The 19,508-nt window shown below is 38.3% G+C and overlaps 1 protein-coding gene across 3 annotated transcripts in view; it reads right to left on the minus strand.

Moving 5' to 3' along the window:
* Positions 1 to 481: 481 nt before the first annotated feature.
* The window catches only part of ETFA (electron transfer flavoprotein subunit alpha), a 99,996-nt gene continuing 80,969 nt past the window's right edge, over positions 482 to 19,508 (minus strand). For all 3 annotated transcript variants that reach the window (XM_070574177.1, XM_070574186.1, XM_070574197.1), the window contains 2 exons: positions 12,039 to 12,119; positions 482 to 782 (listed from right to left, as the gene is read on the minus strand). In XM_070574177.1, the coding sequence (XP_070430278.1) occupies positions 744 to 782; positions 12,039 to 12,119 (120 nt within the window). In that variant the 3' untranslated portion in view covers positions 482 to 743. The remainder of the gene's footprint in view (positions 783 to 12,038; positions 12,120 to 19,508) is intronic.

Below are 19,508 nucleotides of genomic sequence, written 5' to 3' on the forward strand. Positions count from 1 at the left end.
GGGTTTTAAACATTTATAATAATATCAAACTATCTTTTACATAAGAGGCCACACTGTCTCAAAGCAGCCCCCTCCTTCTCTACTCCTCTCTCCTTCATAGACACAAAGTCCTGTAAGATAAAACCTTAAAATGGAAAATTAAATTTAACCTAAACCAACTAAAATATATTTGCAGGCTCAGGTTTAAGTCAGGGCTGCTTTTGTCACTTTAGCTTTGGTTTTCTGAAGACTGGAGTATATTTAAGGTAATATTAATGCTTTATAGCCATGCTTTTTTAACTCTGAATTTGCCAATCTATTTCCCTTCTTCTCTCAACAACTACATTAGGTCGATTAGGCTGGTGGGAACATTCATGTTTACAATCTTGCCTAAAACAGTCCTCCATGAAAAAGACAGGCAAAGAAAAAATAATAAATGAATTTTTACTCCCTTTCTTCAATTTTCTCTCTCTCTTTATGAAGCTAGGCATATTTCTGGTAGTAGTTATAAAGCTGTGGAAAGGCTTTATTATATATTTTATTACAGAATTAGAAAATTTCAAAAAATAATTGTTTGGAACCACAAATTATTAAAAAGAAACATAATAATATCCCCATAAAAAAGCATTCTGGCATCTGTTAGAATTTTTCCTCATATTATGAAATGTAGCTCTCCATGCTTTCTAATGATTAATAGCCATGAATTTCTATGATTTCAGCTGAATACTTTGACATAATTTCCTTTCTTAAGACATGATCACGACTCATTTTTTCTTCAACAGCTCAGTCATTTCAGGAACTACCTGCAAATTAAAAAAAAAAAGTAATTAAACAACTTCAGCCTTCACTGTGATATGGTCACAGTTCCTTAAGAAGTACACCAAGGCCAAAGGAAAGAATGTGAATTGCTATGAGGCACAAAGTGCCCCCTCTCCCCAACCAGGAACTCCTTGCTTTCCTAGTCTCTCCTCCCATCCATGGGGAGACTATAAAATCTTCAGGAGGGAGAAACGACCCTGGATACATAGCTGGCAGGGCCAAGAGCCTACTCATTGCCTAGAAGCCTTCTGACACAACCACAAAACTCAGAAAGGTACCACAAAAAATAGGAAGTCCAATTTTCTTGTCTGTGCTAAGAGTAACGTGTACTTTTTACCTTCATGTTTTCCCCGCATTCTTCTTTCCCTTATTGCATTCCTGCCTTTCCTTCCAAGTCCACACCAAAGTCTCTTGCTTAGTCATGACTCCTGTCAACCCCCTGTAGGACTTGTTTCCTCACTGCTAGTTCATTCATTCATCATTCATTTTACAAACACTGTAGTTGCTTTCTCAGCACGTTATTATCTTTTGGCACATAAAAATGAGCTGCATGCTAAACATTCAGTATGATCTCTCCTCATTCAAATCAAGGCCTATGCTAATGCAGTGGCTGGTCAGCAGACATAGTAAGGGGAAACCAACCAAGCTGGCTCCCATTTTAAAAAGGATTAATTACTAACCCTTAGTCTTGGCAGTTCGGTGGCTGCAACTGGAACCTTCAGTGTGGAGCTGCTTTGTGACAGCCTGGACAACAGAAGAGAGCTGTGCATGGGGACTGCAGGGGAATGTCACACAGAGCCCACCTGAAAACTAGTCAAGCCACTTATGTAAAATATCAATTACCCTGTTTTCCAAGGGGTTGTTGGCTGCCCTAGCTCACAAAGATCCCAGCTGAACTCACCACTGATGAATACAGCCTCTCAATTATTTAAGAGAGCTACATTTCCATTAGGTGGAAATAATGTGTTCGTACAAAATTTATTAAGGAAATTGTCGACATGTTGTTTCTTCCGAATGTCACTTTGTCTCCAGTCTATTAAAAGGCCCATGTTTACCATGGAGCCAGCAGGATTAGCTCAGGGGCAGCATTAAGTGCTGGGACTACTTCTCCCAGCTTTCCTCAGTGGAGAGACTATGAGCTTACGCCAGTCACACAGATGACATGCTAAACAAGCCTCATGTGGGGACCTACATGTTTCATGAAAAATAGGCTAAAGCTCAACTTCTTTTAAATGAAACATTAATTTGGTTTAGCAAATACAGTTTTTAAAGACCTTATCAAATGTTCCCGTCACACTCCCCAAAAAAGGGTTGAAGGGATTTTCTCTCTCCATCATCTATATGTTTTTTTATTAGACCAACCTCAGACTTTCCAAACATACCACACAATGCCTTAGAGCTAGGGAAAATAAAATGCCAAGTCAGGTTCACTGAGTGTCTGATGACCTCAGCATACTGAAAGACCTGGATTCTTATTTTTATTCTATTTTAGATACTGCAGAGGCAGCTCCCTACTTAGTAAGACCAAATAAGAGTGAATTTACATTTAAAATAAGACAATCTACTGACATAAATCACATAAAACTACGTTTCACTCATTTACTTAGTACTTCCTCAGGGTAACACTATGGGAGATAAAGAAGTTCAGGCCTGATTCCCGCCCACAGAGTTCTATTCCCTAGCTGGGGAGAACAGACAGAGGCCTACGAACCACCCAATCAGAAATGTGCTTATCTTATACTATTATCTAAGAGGATGAGAAGAATGGCACTAAATGCTCCAAATTTAGGAGTTCTGAAGAAGGAGAGATTAGTGTGGACTAGGAAAAATCAGAACATTAACAAGAAGAAAAGGATTCTGGGCAAAAAATGAAGAGGCAGACACTGATAAACACTGCAGGTTCCAGATATGGTAAAGGCATTAGAATGACTCTAGTGAAGAGCTATGCTAGGGAGAGGTGAAAAAGGTTCGAAAATATGGGTATATGCCAAGTCCAATCAATGGGAAGAGAACAGTCTCTCTACAGAGATGGTGCTATCCACATGTGAAAGAATGAAGTGGGACCCTCACCTGACACAACACACAAAAAAATTAATTCAAAATGGATCAACGACCTAACTATGAGAGCTAGAACCATAAAACTCTTAGAAGAAAACAGTGGAGTAAATCTTCATGACCTTGGATTTGGCAATGGATTCTTAGATATGACACCAAAAACATAAGCAACAAAAGAAAAAATAGATGAATTGGACTTCATCAAAATCAAAAACTTTTGTGAATCAAAGGATATTATCAATAAAGTGAAAAGACAACCTACAAAATGGGAGAAAATATTTGGAATTCATATTTCTGATTAAGGGTTTAACATCCAGAATATATGAAGAACTCCTACAACTCAACAACAAAAAAACAAACAATTCAATTAAAAAATGGACAAAGGACTTGGATAAACATTTCTCCAAAGAAGATATACAAATGGCCAATAAGTACATGAAAAGATGCTCAATATCGTTAGTCCTTAGGGAAATGCAAATCAAAACCACAATGAGATACCATTTCACACCTACTAGCATGGCTATGATTTAAAAGATGGCAGATAAGTTTTGGAGAAGATGTGGAGAAACTGGAACACTTGTGTACTGTTGATGGGAATATAAAATGGTGCAGTCAGTAGAGAAAGCAGTTTGGAGGTTCTTCAAAAAGCTAAACATAGAATTACCATATTACCCAGCAATTCCACTCCTAGGTATATACCCAAAGGAACTAAAAGCAGGAACTTGAACAGATACTTGTAGGCCAATATTCACTGTACTGGATTAGACAAAACTTTTCATATATATGATGCCTAAAGCACAAATGATAAAAGAAAAAACAGATAAATTGGACTTCATCAAAATGTAAAACTTCTGTGCATCAAAGGACATTGTCAAGAAAATAAAAAGAAAACTCACAGAATGGGAGAAAATATTTGCAAATCATATATTTGATAAAGGACTTGTACCCAGAATATAAAAAAAACTCTTACACCTCAACAAAAAGACAAATAATGCAATTTTAAAAACGACAAAAGATCTGAATAGATATTTCTCCAAAGAAAATATACAAATGGCCAATAAGCACATGAAGAGAGGCTCAACATCATTAGCCATCAGGGAAATACAAATTAAAACCACAATGAGATACCACTTCACAACCATTAGGATGGCTATAATAAAAAGTGTTAGTGAGTGTATGGAGAAATTGGGGCCCTCGTATATTATTACTGGGAATATAAAATGGCACCACTACTTTGGAAAACAGTCTGGCAGTTCTTCAAAATGTAAACATAGCGTTATCAAGTGATCCAGCAATTCCATTTCTAGACATATACCCAAACAAAACGAAAACATGTCTGCACAAAAATTTACAAATGAATGCTCATAGTAGCATTATTTATAATAGCCAAAAAGTGGAAACTCAAATGTCCATTAATTGATGAATGGATAAAAAAAAATGCGGCTTATTCATACAATGGATATTATTAGGCAATAAAAAGGAATAAAGTGCTGACACATGCTACAACATGGATGAACCTTGAAAACATTATGCTAAGAAGCCAGCCACAAAAGATAAATTTCATAATTCTATTTAGATGAAATGTCCAGGACTGGCAAATCTAGAGAGACAAAGTCGATTAGTTGTTTCTAGGGCCTGGGGAGAGTGTGGAATGGTGAGTGACTGCTAACGGGTATGGGGTTTCTTCTCGGTGTGATAAAAATGTTCTGAAATTAGATAATGGTGAAAGTTGCATAACTCTGTGAATATACTAAAAACCATTGAATTGTATATTTTAAATGGGTGAATTTTATGGTATGTGAAGCTATCATATTAACAAAACCAAAAAGATAAAAAACAAAACAGGGGCTGGCCCGGTGGTGCAGTGGTTAAGTTCGCACATTCCACTTCGGTGGCCCAGGGTCTGCCGCTTTGGATCCTGGGTGCGCACATGGCACCGCTTGGCAAGCCATGCTGTGGTAGGCGTCCCACGTATAAAGTAGAGGAAGATGGGCATGGATGTTGGCGCAGGGCCAGTCTTCCTCAGCAAAAAGAGGAGGATTGGCAGCAGATGTTAGCTCGGGGCTAATCTTCCTCAAAAAAAAAAAAAAACCACTCAGGTGGTGCCCTATGCTCTGTCATTCTAACTCCGATGATAATATTTATGATATATTAAGCACCTACTATACACCTGTATGGAGGGAAACACAAACAGGTAGGCTAATATTTAACACAGACTGTACTAGGTGAGTATAATGTCATTTAATCTTCATTACAACCTTGTAAGGAAGGTAGTGCAATATTTATATTACTTATGAGGAAACTTACATTCAGAGAGATTAAATAACTTGGCCAAGATAATTTAACTAGTATGTGTCCAAGACAGTATATGAAATAAAGCTCTTAATTACTATACCATATTATTTCTGTTATATGAAGAAAAAAAAAATTTGTCCTAACTCATATGATTGTGAAGGGTGAAGTGAAACAATAAATGTAAGAGAATAAAATGTTATGCAGATATATTCTTACTCTAGATATGATAAAATTTGGTGGGCACAATATGCCTTATAAAATTATTAGTCTAATAGCTATATATACTTGTGATGTGTGATACAGATTGAAATTTAAAACTTTTACACAAACATTTAGACTAAAAAATGCTTATACATAGCTATTATTTGACTTATATGTTAAGATCTTAATCTAAAATAGATAATGCTAATTCTCATTCATAATTTGTCTAACTGTATTTTTGTTGCATTTTTTAAACTAAGTTCATAAAAGTTTACATCATTGTGAAATTTCATTCGTACGTTATTTCTTGTCCATCACCACATAAGTACTCCCCTTCACCACCTGTGCCCACCCTCACCCCCCTTCCCCTGGTAACCACTGAACTCTTTTCTTAGTCCATGTGTTTGTTTATATTCCACATATGAGTGAAATCATATCGTGTTTGTCTTTGTCTGTCTGGCTTTTTTTTTTTTTTTAAGATGTTTTATCTTTTTCCTTTTTCTACCCAAAGCCCCCCAGTACATAGTTGTATATTCTTCGTTGTGGGTCCTTCTAGTTGTGGCATGTGGGACGCTGTGTCAGCGTGGTCTGATGAACAGTGCCATGTCTGCGCCCAGGATTTGAACCAACGAAACACTGGGCCGCCTGCAGCAGAGCGCGCGAACTTAACTACTCGGCCATGGGGCCAGCCCCTGTCTGGCTTCTTTTGCTTAACATAATACCCTCCAGGTCCATCTATGTTGTTGCAAAGGAGATGATTTTGTCTTTTTTATGGCTTAGTAGTATTTCACTGTATATATACACACCACATCTTCTTTATCCAATTATCAGTCAATAGGCACTTGGATTGTTCCCATGTCTTGGCTATTGTGAATAGGGCTGCAATGAACATAGGGATACATATGTTACTTTAGATTGTTGATTTCAAGTTGTTTGGGTAGGTACCCAGTAGCGGGACAGCTGGGTCATATGGTCATTCTACTTTCAGTTTTTTGAAGAATCTCCATACCGTTTTCCATAGTGGCTGCACCAGTTTGCATTCCCACCAGCAGTGTATGAGGGTTCCCTTCTCTCCACACCCTCTCCAACATTTGTTATTTTCAGACTTACTGATTATAGCCATTTTAACAGGTGTCAGGTGGCATCTTAGCGTAGTTTTGCTTTGTATTTCCTGGATGATTAGTGACGTTGAACACCTTTTCGTGTGTTTATTGGCCATCTGTCTATCTCCTTTGGAAAAATGTCTGTTCATATCCTCTGCCCATTTTTTGATCGGGCTGTTTGTTTTTCTGTTGTTCAGTTGTATGAGTTCCTTATATAGTATGGAGATTAACCCCTTGTCGGATATATGATTTGCAAATATTTTCTCCCAATTGGTGGGTTGTCTCTTTGTTTTGATCCTAGTTTCTTTTGCCTTGCAGAAGCGCTTTAGTGTGATGAACTCCCACTTCTTTCTTTTTTCTTTTGTTTCCCTTGTCTGAGAAGACATGGTATTCGAAAAGATCCTTTTAAGTTCGATGTCAAAGAGTATATTACCTATATTATCTTCCAGGAGTTTTACGGTTTCAGGACTTATCTTCAAGTGTTTGCGCCATTTTGAGTTTATTTTTGTGTATGGTGTGAGATAACGGTCTACTTTCATTCTTTTGCATGTGGCTGTCCAGATTTCCCAACACCATTTACTGAAGAGACTATCTTTTCTCCATTGTATGTTCCTGGCACCTTTGTTGAAGATCAGCTGTCCGGAGATGTGCAGTTTTATTTCTGGGCTTTCAGTTCTGTTCCATAGATCCGTGCACCGGTTTTTGTACCAGTACCATGCTGTTTTGATCACTACGGCTTTGCAGTACATTTTGAAGTCAGGGATTGTGATGTCTCCAGCTTTGTTCTTTGTTCTTGGGATTGCTTTAGCAATTCGGGGTCTTTTGCTGCCTGCCCCATATGAATTTTAGGATTCCTTGTTCTGTGTCCATGGAGAATGTCACTGGGATTCTGATTGGAATTGCATTGAATCTGTAGATTGCTTTGGGTAGTATGGACATTCTAACTATGTTTCTCCTTCCAATCCGTGTGTGTGGAATCTCTTTCCATCTCTTTATGTCATTATCAATTTCTTTCAGTAATGTCTTATAGTTTTCATTCTATAAGTCCTTCACCTCCTTGGTTAAATTTATTCCTAGGTACTTTATTCTTTTAGTTGCAATTGTAAATGGAATTGTATTCTTGAGTTCTCTTTCTGTAAGTTTGTTATTAGAGTATAGAAATGCAACTGATTTTTTTAAGTTGATTTTGTACCCCACAACTTTACTGTAGTTGTTAATTATTTCTAATAGTGTTCCGATGGATTCTTTAGGGTTTTCTATATATAAGATCACGTTGTCTGCAAACAGGGAGACTTTTACTTCTTCACTCCCTATTTGGATTCCTTTTATTCCTTTCTCTTGCCTAATTGCTCTGGCCAAAACCTCCAGTACTACCTTGAATAAGAGTGGTGATAGTGGGCATCCTTGTCTTGTTCGTGTTCTCAGAGGGGTGGCGTTCAGTTTTTCCCTATTGAGTATGATGTTAGCTGTGGGTTTGTCATATATGGCTTTTATTACGTTGAGGTAATTTCCTTCTATCCTCAGTTTGTTAAGAGTTTGTATCATAAATGGCTGTTGGTTCTTGTCAAATGCTTTCTCTGCATCTATTGAGATGGTCATATGGTTTTTATTCCTCATTTTGTTAATGTGGTGTATCTCATCAATTGATTTGTGGATGTTGAACCATCCCTGTGCCCCTGGTATAAATCCCATTTGATCATGATGTATGATCTTTTGGATGTATTGCTGTATTCGGGTTGCCAATGTTTTGTTGAGGATTTTTGCATCTGTGTTCATCAGTGACAGTGGCCTGTAGTTTTCCTTTTTTGTGTTGTCCTTGTCAGGCTTTGGCATCAGAGTGATGTTGGCCTCGTAGAATGTGTTAGGAAGCATTACGTCTTCCCTAATGTTTTGGAACAGCTTGAGAAGGATAGGTATTAAATCCTCTCTGAAAGTTTGGTAGAATTCCCCAGGGAAGCCATCTGGTCCTGCGCTTTTACTCTTTGGGATGCTTTTGATTGCTGTTTCAATCTCTTTCCTTGTGATTGATCTATTCAGATTATCTGTTTCTTCTTGATTCAGCTTTGGGAGATTGTAAGAGTCTAAGAATTTATCCATTTCCTCTAGATTATCCATTTTTCTGGCATATAGCTTTTCATAGTATTCTCTTATAAGCCGTTGTATTTCTGTGGTAATCTGTCGTTATTTCTCCTCTTTCATTTCTACTTTTGTTTATCTGAGCTTTCTCTCTTTTTTTCTTTGTAAGTCTGGCTAGGGGTTTGTCAATTTTGTTCATCTTTTCAAAGAACCAGCTCTTTGTTTCATTGATCCTTTCTATTGCCGTTTTGGTTCAATCGCATTTTTTTTTCTGCTCTGATTTCTTTTATTTCTCTCCTTCTGCTGACTTTTTAGGCTTTGTTTGTTCTTCTTTTTCTAATTCAGTTAGCTGTAGTTTGAGATTGCTTATTTGGGATTTTTCTTATTTGTTAAGGTGAGCCTGTATTGTGATGAATTTCCCTCTTAGGACCACTTTTGCTGCATCCTATATGAGTTGGTATGCTATGTTTTAATTTTCATTTGTCTCCAGATATTTTTTGATTTCTCCTTTAATTTCTTCCATGATCCATTGCTCGTTCAAATAGCACGTTGTTTAGTCTACACATCTTTGTCCCTTTCTCTGCTTTTTTCTTGTAATTAATTTCTAGCTTTTATAGCATTGTGATTGGAAAAGATGCTTGTTATTATTTCAATCTTCTTAAATTTATCGAGGCTTGCCTTGTTTCTCAATGTATGGTTTATCCTTGAGAATGTTCCTTGTGCACTTGAGAAGAATGTGTATTCTGTTGTTTTTGAATGGAGTGTTTTATATGTGTCTATTAAGTCCAACTGGTATAGCTTTTCATTTAATTCCACTGTTTCCTTGTTGATTTTCTGTCTGGAAGATCTATCTATTGATGTGAGTGGAGTGTTCAGGTCCCCTATTATTATTGTTTGTATAACTGTATTTTTAAATGTTGTTATATCTTTAAATATTTGATTTTTAAAAGACAGAGGGTGGCACCAAGGTGTATATTCACTAAACCACTTTGTCCAATCTTCTGTCGGAATTACTATAATATTCATCTATGTTACACTCATTCTGATTTCAACTGAGAAAACAGTTTGATGGGTACTGTCTACATTCCTATAATCTGTCAAAGATGTGATCCTTTTTACTGCAGCTTATCTAGGGTACAGGAGTAGTGGTGAACCATCCAGCTTTAGTACCTGATGAGCTGGGAAGGCAGAGTAATCACAGAAAGAATAGAATCAGGAGCCTGACTTAGCCGTGCCAATAACTTGTTGAGTAACTTCCCCAAATTACATCTCTCTGGGACACAGACAACTTAAAAAGAATGCACCTCACTTGTGTTGTTCATGTAGTAACAAATGGGAGGCCGCAACTTGAGCAGTATTTTTAATATTTGCATAATCTTTAACTAGTTCTTTCACAGACTGCATTTTTAAGGACTGATTAACTTCTCTTCCTTTGTATTAATCAAAGACATATATAACTGCTTCAGAACTTCTGAGCTGCATGAGATAGTCACTATCTTAATATAATTCTAGCTAAAAGCAAATAAACATTATGTCTTAGTCCAGTCTCTCTGTAATCAAATGTGGGCTTCCTAAAACATCAAAAATAGTTGAGAATCTTGGGTTGGAAATCAGCTGACTGGATGATTACTGAGGTCCCTTTCCACTTCTGCTGTCCTAGGACTCTGATCAAGATACGTCTTTGAGCATGTGTAAACAGACACAAAACACAACAGAGACACACTCTCTCTTATGTCAAATTTGGGAGCTGACCTTAATGCAAGAGGCACAGTGTGTGTGACACCATTCCATCAATTATTGCTACAAAGATGCTCCTGCCCTAAGGCAGGTGTCCACTGTATGAACATCACAAATTTCCAACTGTTTAACACTTTATCCTTTCATCAAGTAAGCCCCACATGTGAGGTACGATACACAAGCAGACAGAAAAACATACCTTAAAATAAACAAAATTACTTATAAACTTATTAAAATATTCTTTTGAGGGAAAATAAAAGGCAACTACAGTAGATGTTTGCAAACATCAACATGATACATGGTTAGGGTTTAGAAAGTGTTTAATTTCATTTTTAAATTAAAAGGTCTTTACCCCTTTATTCGTATCTCATTGCAAATAAATGCTTGCTACTTGAACAAGGTTATCCTAGTACAGAAAAAATTTCTTTTTCATACTAACTTTTCCTCCCACTAGAATATCTTAGTGGTCAAATGACTGCTATTACTGTTTGTTCTTACACATCTGGGCCATGTAACTGGAGCAGCTAACCAACCTTAACCCTAAATTTCAGACACAAGACCCCAGAGTTTCTGAAGAGAGGTTGTATTCTTCCCAGGGCAAGATATAGGCTCTTGGGTGGGGAGTAGTGGTGTTGTGGGGGAACAGTGATTCCTGAGGGGAAGGATGCCCTATGCTGACCCAGGGCAACAGCCCCATTCTAGTCTCTGCATGCAGTCTGGGCCATTATTGAGTAATTACTGAGCAGTTGAAAGTCCATCCTTCACTGAGCATGAACATGTACTTTAAAGTACAGATGTGCTCTTAAAGTGCACTCATTAGTTCATCTGGATCATATATAGTGCTGGTGAAGCCATGATAATGTGCCAGTCCTCTTGCTGGGGGGACCACCCCTGGCTCTGTTCTCAGACTGCAACCTCTCCATTAAGGCCTACAGTAGCTCGATGTAGTTCTATGTGAGGGGTTCCTCACTCCAGCAAACCCACTTCTCCTGGGGTTGGACGCTACTTTCAGAGTCTCAATTCCTGCATGAGTGATTTCTGCACAAGGTAACCTAGAAGCTTGTAGGCAAGTCCTGAGGGACAAAAAGAAGCCAGGCCATGCATAAGCTATGACCTCTAAGTGTGGTCAAGTGAATATCAGGTGCTCATCAATATCACTAAAGTAATTTCTGTCATGGGGAAGGCAAATATGGGGGTGGTAGGGCAGAAAGAACACTCAAAAAAGTGAAGAGTGTGAGGTGTGGGAACTAAGTGTTCTCCCCTACACCTGTCACGTTAGGAAGGCCTTTAACTCTCAAACTCAGCAAGCAGAGCATACTTATTGAGTCAGATAAGCTGGACTTGAGTGGCCACTCTTCCCCTGAAAAGCTATAGCATCGCTAGCAAATCTCTGAATAAGGGGACTTGATGTGAATTTCTTTAAGGTACCTGCCAAATATGATTCTAGGTGATAATTACTTGAGTCACTTCACAATGTGTAGTAACTTATTAGCACATGAGATGCCAAGAGCCATGTGGATATTTTAAACACAATATGGATTCCTTCTTAAAGGGAAGGTTATAATGCTCTATATAAACATCACGTGTTTATTAGAACAACTTCACTTTAAGCAGTTCAAAATCGTGTACATATATTAATATATACCTACACAGAAAGACACACAGATAGACAAACACACAAGGTTTTCCTGTAATATCTTCCTCCCTGACCAACTCTAAGAGGTTCTTGGATGACAATCTAGATAATAGGCATCATTCTCAAGGCCAGCTTACCTTAAATAAATCTGCAACTATTCCGTAATCTGCCACTTGAAAAATTGGAGCTTCTGGGTCTTTGTTAATAGCCACAATTGTCTGTGAAACAAAAACAAAGAGTTTGGCCTTTATCAAGAAAACATACCACAGAGACTGATGGTTCTATTTTAACTTCCGTAACAACAAATTTATATTCTTAAAAATGTTTACCAAAAAGATTAATTTGATTCATTTGTACTAACATCATAAATTTAGAAATTTCTGGGTTGGAACATAACAAAATGATCTCTCACCCCCAACCTTAGCCCATCAGAGTATTCAAAAAGGTTTCTAATCATTAAATTTTTAAAATTCTTTTTGACTTATGAGAAAAGTACTTAATTTAATTTTATTATTATTATTATTTTTAAAGATTGGCACCTGAGCTAACAACCGTCGCCAATCTTTTTTTTTTTCTGCTTTTTTCTCCCTGAATCCCCCCAGTATATAGTTGCATATTTTAGTTGTGGGTCCTTCTAGTCGTGGCACGTGGGATGCCACCTCAACATGGCCTGATGAGCAGCATCATGTCCGCGACCAGGATCCGAACCGGCGAAACCTTGGGCTGCCAAAGCACAGCACGCGAACTTAACCACTCGGCCACGGGGCCAGCCCCAAAAGTATTTAATTTTAGATAAGTAACAAATCATAGGAGAGGATTCTGGGAAGATGGCAGAGTAGGAAGCATCAGGAATCTGTCTCCCAGCTCGACAACAACTGCACTGGCAGAATCTAACATAACCATTTTGGAACTCTGGAGTCTACTGAATGCTTGCAACTTCCAGGGCAAGGCTTGCATGGTAAACTGCAGCTCTTAGTGCAATAGTAGGTATCCATTTCTCAACCCTAGTCATGGTGGCAGGAAGCTGTGCACATGTTTCTGTAGCAGCTTGCACACAGCTTGCAGGAGTAAGAATGGGTACAAAGGACCCTGTACTCCAAATATTTGGAGTCTGTGCTTTGATCACTGACTGCTGCTTCTGATCACAGAGGTACAGACAAAGAGGAGGGCAGCCATTGCTGTTGTACCTCTCCCACTGTTGCAAGTCCCACCAGCTAAAGTTACTTCCATGGAATTTGAAGGGTCAGTGCACTTTTTCTAGCCCTTTTCATTTTTCTCTTTTTCCCCCTTTGGGAGCCAGATATGAAAGTCCAGGACATTTAAAACAGAAAATTACAGAGTGATCACACATGCTCAGGGAAAGGCACAGGCTCAGAAAAGACACAAGAAGCCCTTAGGTTTACACCTCAGGCTAACCCTCAGCACAGAGACATCCTACAACAAACAAAAAAAACCAAAAACAATAAACAAAAACAATAACAAAACACAGCAAATCCTAGAGAAGGAGGAGAATCTGATTTCCAGAGTTACCTAGATTATTAATTCAAATATCCAGGTTTCAACAAAAAAATCACAAGACGTAGGAAAAACACAAGAAAGTATGGCCCATTCAAAGGACAAAAAAATCAATACAAAGTGTCCCTGAAAAAGACCTGATGGGAGAACTGCTACACAAAGATTTAAAAAGAGCCATGTTACAGATGCTCAAAGAACTAAACGAAGATGTGAAGAAAGTCAAGAAAATGGCGTGTGAACACAATGGAAATATCAGTAAAGAGAGAAAACCTATAAAGAAACCAAAAAGAAATTCTGGAGCTGAAAAGTACAATAATTGAAATGAAAAATTCACTAGAGGGATTCAAAGGCAGATTTAAGCAGATGGAAGAATGAATCAGCAAACTTGAAGACAGGACAATGGAAATTATTGAGTATGAAGAACAGGAAGAAAAAAAGATTAAAGAAAAGTGAACAGAGCATAAGGGACCTGCAGGCCATGATCAGGTGGACCAAGTTATATACCAAAAGACATAATCCCAGAAGAAAAAGAGAGAGAGAAAGGGGCAGAGAAAATATCTGAAGAAATAATGGCTGAAATTTGATGAAAGACATGAATATAAACATCCAAGGAGCTCAACAAACTCCAAGTAAGATGAACTCAAAGAGACACACACCAAGACACATTATAATCAAACATTTGAAAGCCTAAAAACAAAGAGAATCTTGAAAACAGAAAAAGTGATTAATTACATACAAGGGATCCTCAATAAGATTATGAGCAGATTTTTTATCAGAAACTTTGGAGGCCAGAAGGCAGTGAGCTGATATATTCAAAGTACTAAAAGAAAAAAACTGTTGACCAAGAATCCTAAATCCATCAAAACTGTCCTCTTAATAACAGTTTTTGCAGAAATTGAAAAATCTATCCTAAAATTCGTATACCCCAAACAGCTAAAACAATCTAGAAAAAGGAGAACAAAGTTGGAGGAATCACGTTTTCTTTTTCTTTTTGGGTGAGGAAGACAGGCTCTGAGCTAACATCTGTTGCCAATCTTCCTCTTTTTACTTGAGGAAGACTGTCACTGACCTAACATCTGTACCAATCTTCCTCTATTTTCTATAACGGATGCTGCCTCAGAATGACTTGATGAGCAGTACTAGGTCCGCACTTGGGATCCAAACCTGTGAAGCCCGGTCCACTGACATGGAGTGCATGAATGGGGCTGGCCCCCTGGGGAATCACATTTTTTATTTCAAACCTTACTACAAAGATACAGTAATTAGGGGCTGGCCTGGTGCTGCAGCAATTAAGTTTGCATGTTCCACTTTGGCGGCCAAGGGTTCGCTGGTTCAGATCCCCAGTGTGGGGCATGGCAGCACTTGGCAAGCCATGATGTGGCAGGCGTCCTACATATAAAGTAGAGGAAGATGGGCATGGATGTTAGCTCAGGGCCAGTCTTCCTCAGCAAAAAGAGGAAGATTGGCAGCGGATGTTAGCTCAGGGCTAATCTTCCTCAAAAAAATAAAAAAAATCATAGAGACAGAAAGTAGAATTGTGGATGCCAAGAGGCAGGGAGCATGGAGAGCATGAGGGAAGATTGGGAAGTTATGGTTTAATGGGTATAAAGTTTCAGTTATACAAAATAAAAAGAGTTCTGCAGATGGATAATGGTGATGTTTGCACAATATCACAAATGTATTTAATATCACTGACTGTGTACATGATTTCTAAAAAAATTTTTTATTGTGGTCTAAATGGTTTATAACATTGTGAAACTTCAGTTGTGTCCTGGATTTTTAATTGTACACTTAAAAATAGTTAAGGATCATTTGAGGAGTGATGTCAGCATCATGGTGGAATGAACTTGCCTGGGATTCTCTCCTCTCCAACATACAATGAAAAGGGACATTCATACTCCAAAAGAGGACATCCTAACACAACATAAAAACGTTGGAGATACACACACAGTCATACAACAGAGAGGCTGGAGCCCCTGTGGGAAGAGCTGGAACAGGGTAAGAGAAAACTTTGCTCCCTCCCCTAAAACACTGTGATCTGCAACTGCAGGAGGCCTCCGAGAGGGAAGGAATGGGGGAGGGGATGTTCAATCATGGGAACATCAGAGACCCCCAAGGGCCAGTGCAGCCTAGAGGGAAGACCTCTACCAGAGCAAGAGCTTTCATGGGGAGTGGCCTCATGAAGCCAACACCCTAGGAGAGCAGATAGCAAGAGGAGATAGCGAGAGCAGAGCAAGAAAGCCCCAAGAGCATGCAGGAGAAAGAGCCCCTCACCTCAGCGTCCCCACACCCACTCCACTGCCTGGGATCTTGGCTGAAGGCCAAGGGCTTAGAATACACAGCTCTTGACCCCCACTAAGTGGTGATAGGCGGGAACTGCAACCAAATAACATCAGGATGCATAAGACCAGAGCCACCTCCATAGCAATATCACACATTATATCAAATCTCCAGACGAGAGAAAATGACAAGTACCCAGAACTAAGTCCTGAGGACACAGAAATATGTAATCTAAATGACAATGAATTCAAAATAGCTATCATCAAAAAACTCAACAACGTAAAAGAGAATGTAGAGAAACAATTCAACGAATTCAGGAGCTACTTCACAAAAGAGATTGAAACTATAAAGAAGAATCAATCAGAAATATTAGAGATGAAAGACACAATAGAAGAGAGAAAACAAAATATGGATTACCTGAACACTTGAGTAGACATCATAGAGAAGCGTATCAGCATAATCAAAGATAGATACGTTGCAATGCTCCAAATAGAGGAGGAGAGAGAATTAAGACTAAAAAGAAGTAAAGAAAGTCTCTGAGAAATAGCAACTCAATGAGGAAATGCAAGATAAGAATTATAGGTATTCCAGAAGAAGAAGAGGAGGAGAATGGAGCAGAAAGCATGTTCAAAGAAAGAATACCAGAGAACTTCCGAAACCTAGGGAAAGAGACAGAAATCTGTGTGGAAGATGCTTCCAGAGCTCCTAGATACTTCAATGTAAAAAGACCTTCTGTAAGGCATATAATAGTAAAACTGGCAAAAATGAATGACAAAGAAAGAATAATAAGGGCAGCAGGCAGAAGAAAATAACCTACAAAAGAATTGCTATCAGGCTTTCAGCAGATTTCTCTGCAGAAACCTTACAAGCTAGGAGAGAATGGAATGACATATTCAAATCTTGGAAAGACAAAAATTTTCAGCCAAGAATACTCTATTCAGCAAAAATATCCTTCAGATATGATGGAGAAATAAAAACTTTCCCAGACAAACAAAAGCTAAAGGAGTTCGTATCCATGAGACAGCCCTCCCCACTCCCACAAGAAATCCTCAAGAAGGCCTTCATACCTGAAAAAAAAAGGGGGGGGGGAGAAAAAGGGTTACAAAGCATGGAGTAAGGAGATAAACAGGTACACAGAATCAGAATAGGACAGCAAATACTCATATAGCATTAAAGAGAAAGGGAAGGAAAATACCAAAAACAAAGATAATCTTGTCATTTTAACCACAAACTCACAACACAAGATGGACTAAGATGTGAGGAGAACAACTTAGGAGGGGAGGAGGAAAGGGAGTGAATTGGTTTAGACTAAGGAAACAAGAGGCCATCAGAAAGTGGACTATCTTATACATGAGATTCTGAATACAAACCACTCAACAAAGAAGCAGAAGAGAGACACAAATAATAAATACAGAGAAAACAAAGAAACACATCATAAAAAACTGCATAATTTGGGACCAGCCTGGAGGCCAAGGGGTTAAGTTCACACACTCTGCTTCAGCAGACCAGGGTTTGGCCGGTTCAGATCCGGGGTGCGGACATGGCACTGTTCATCAGGCCATGCTGAGGCGGCATCCCACATGCCACAACTAGAAGGAACCACAATTAAAAATATACAACTATGTACTGGGGGGTTTTGGAGAAAAAAAGGAAAAATAAAATCTTTAAAAAAAAAAAGCTTCATAATTCAATGGGTGGATCAAAACACACAGGACAAGAAACAAAGGAAATGCAGTAGAACCGGAAAACGAGTGATAAAATGACAGCATTAAATGCTCACATATCGATAATGACCCTAAACGTAAATGGAACGAATTCTCCAATAAAAGGATACAGAGTGGCAAGATGGATTAAAGAACAAGACCCAACAATATGTTGCCTCCAGGAAATACATCTCAGCTCCAATGACAAACACAGGCTCAGAGTGAAGGGATGGAAGATGATACTCCAAGTTAATGGCAAACAAAAGAAAGCAAGTGTCAGAATACTTCAATCAGACAGAGTAGACTTCAAGATAAGACTGGTAAAGAGAGACAAAGAGGGGCCATATATAATGATCAAAGGGATACTCCATCAAGAAGAAATAACACTTTCAAATATCCATGCACCCAACACAGGAGCAGCAAAGTTCACAAAGAAACTATTAACAAACCTAAAAGGAGATATTAAAAATAACACAATGATAGTAGGGGACCTCAAGATTCCTCTCACATCAATGGATAGATCATAAAGACAGAACATCACCAAGGGAACAGTGGAATTAAATGAAAAGCTATACCAATTGGACTTAACACTAATATCAGAAAATTCCACCCCAAAACAGCAGAATGCACATTCTTCTCAAGTGTACACGGAACACTCTCAAGGACACATCATGTGTTGGGAAACAAGGCAAGCCTCAATAAATTTAAGAAGATTAAAGTAATAACAAGCATCTTTTCCAATGACAATGCTATAAAAGCTAGAAATTAATTACAAGAAAAAAGCAGGGAAAAGGACAAAGAAGTGGAGACTAAACAGCATGCTATTGAACAACCAATGGATCAGTGAAGAAATTAGAGGAGAAATCAAAAAATATCTGGAGACAAATGAAAATGATAACATACCATACCAACTCATATAGGATGCAGCAAAAGTGGTCCTAAGAGGGAAATTCATTGCGATACAGGCTCACCTTAACAAACAAGAAAAATTCCAAATAAGCAATCTCAAACTACAGCTAACTGAATTAGAAAAAGAAGAACAAACAAAGCCCAAAGTCACAGAAGGGGAGTAATAATAGAAATCAGAGCAGAAATAAATGCTATTGAAACAACAAAAGGCAGCAGAAGGGATCAATGAAAGAAAGAGCTGGTTCTTTGAAAAGATGAACAAAATTGACAAACCCCTAGCCAGACTTACAAAGAAAAAAAGAGAGAAAGCTCAGATAAACAAAAGTAGAAATGAAAGAGGAGAAATAACGACAGATTACCACAGAAATACAACGGCTTATAAGAGAATACTATGAAAAGCTATATGCCAGAAAAATGGATAATCTAGAGGAAATGGATAAATTCTTAGACTCTTACAATCTCCCAAAGCTGAATCAAGAAGAAACAGATAATCTGAATAGATCAATCACAAGGAAAGAGATTGAAACAGCAATCAAAAGCATCCCAAAGAGTAAAAGCGCAGGACCAGATGGCTTCCCTGGGGAATTCTACCAAACTTTCAGAGAGGATTTAATACCTATCCTTCTCAAGCTGTTCCAAAACATTAGGGAAGACGTAATGCTTCCTAACACATTCTACGAGGCCAACATCACTCTGATGCCAAAGCCTGACAAGGACAACACAAAAAAGGAAAACTACAGGCCACTGTCACTGATGAACACAGATGCAAAAATCCTCAACAAAACATTGGCAACCCGAATACAGCAATACATCCAAAAGATCATACATCATGATCAAATGGGATTTATACCAGGGGCACAGGGATGGTTCAACATCCACAAATCAATTGATGAGATACACCACATTAACAAAATGAGGAATAAAAACCATATGACCATCTCAATAGATGCAGAGAAAGCATTTGACAAGAACCAACAGCCATTTATGATACAAACTCTTAACAAACTGAGGATAGAAGGAAATTACCTCAACGTAATAAAAGCCATATATGACAAACCCACAGCTAACATCATACTCAATAGGGAAAAACTGAACGCCACCCCTCTGAGAACACGAACAAGACAAGGATGCCCACTATCACCACTCTTATTCAAGGTAGTACTGGAGGTTTTGGCCAGAGCAATTAGGCAAGAGAAAGGA

This window comes from Equus przewalskii, chromosome 1 (genome assembly GCF_037783145.1).
Source record: "Equus przewalskii isolate Varuska chromosome 1, EquPr2, whole genome shotgun sequence".
Lineage (NCBI taxonomy): Eukaryota > Metazoa > Chordata > Mammalia > Perissodactyla > Equidae > Equus > Equus przewalskii.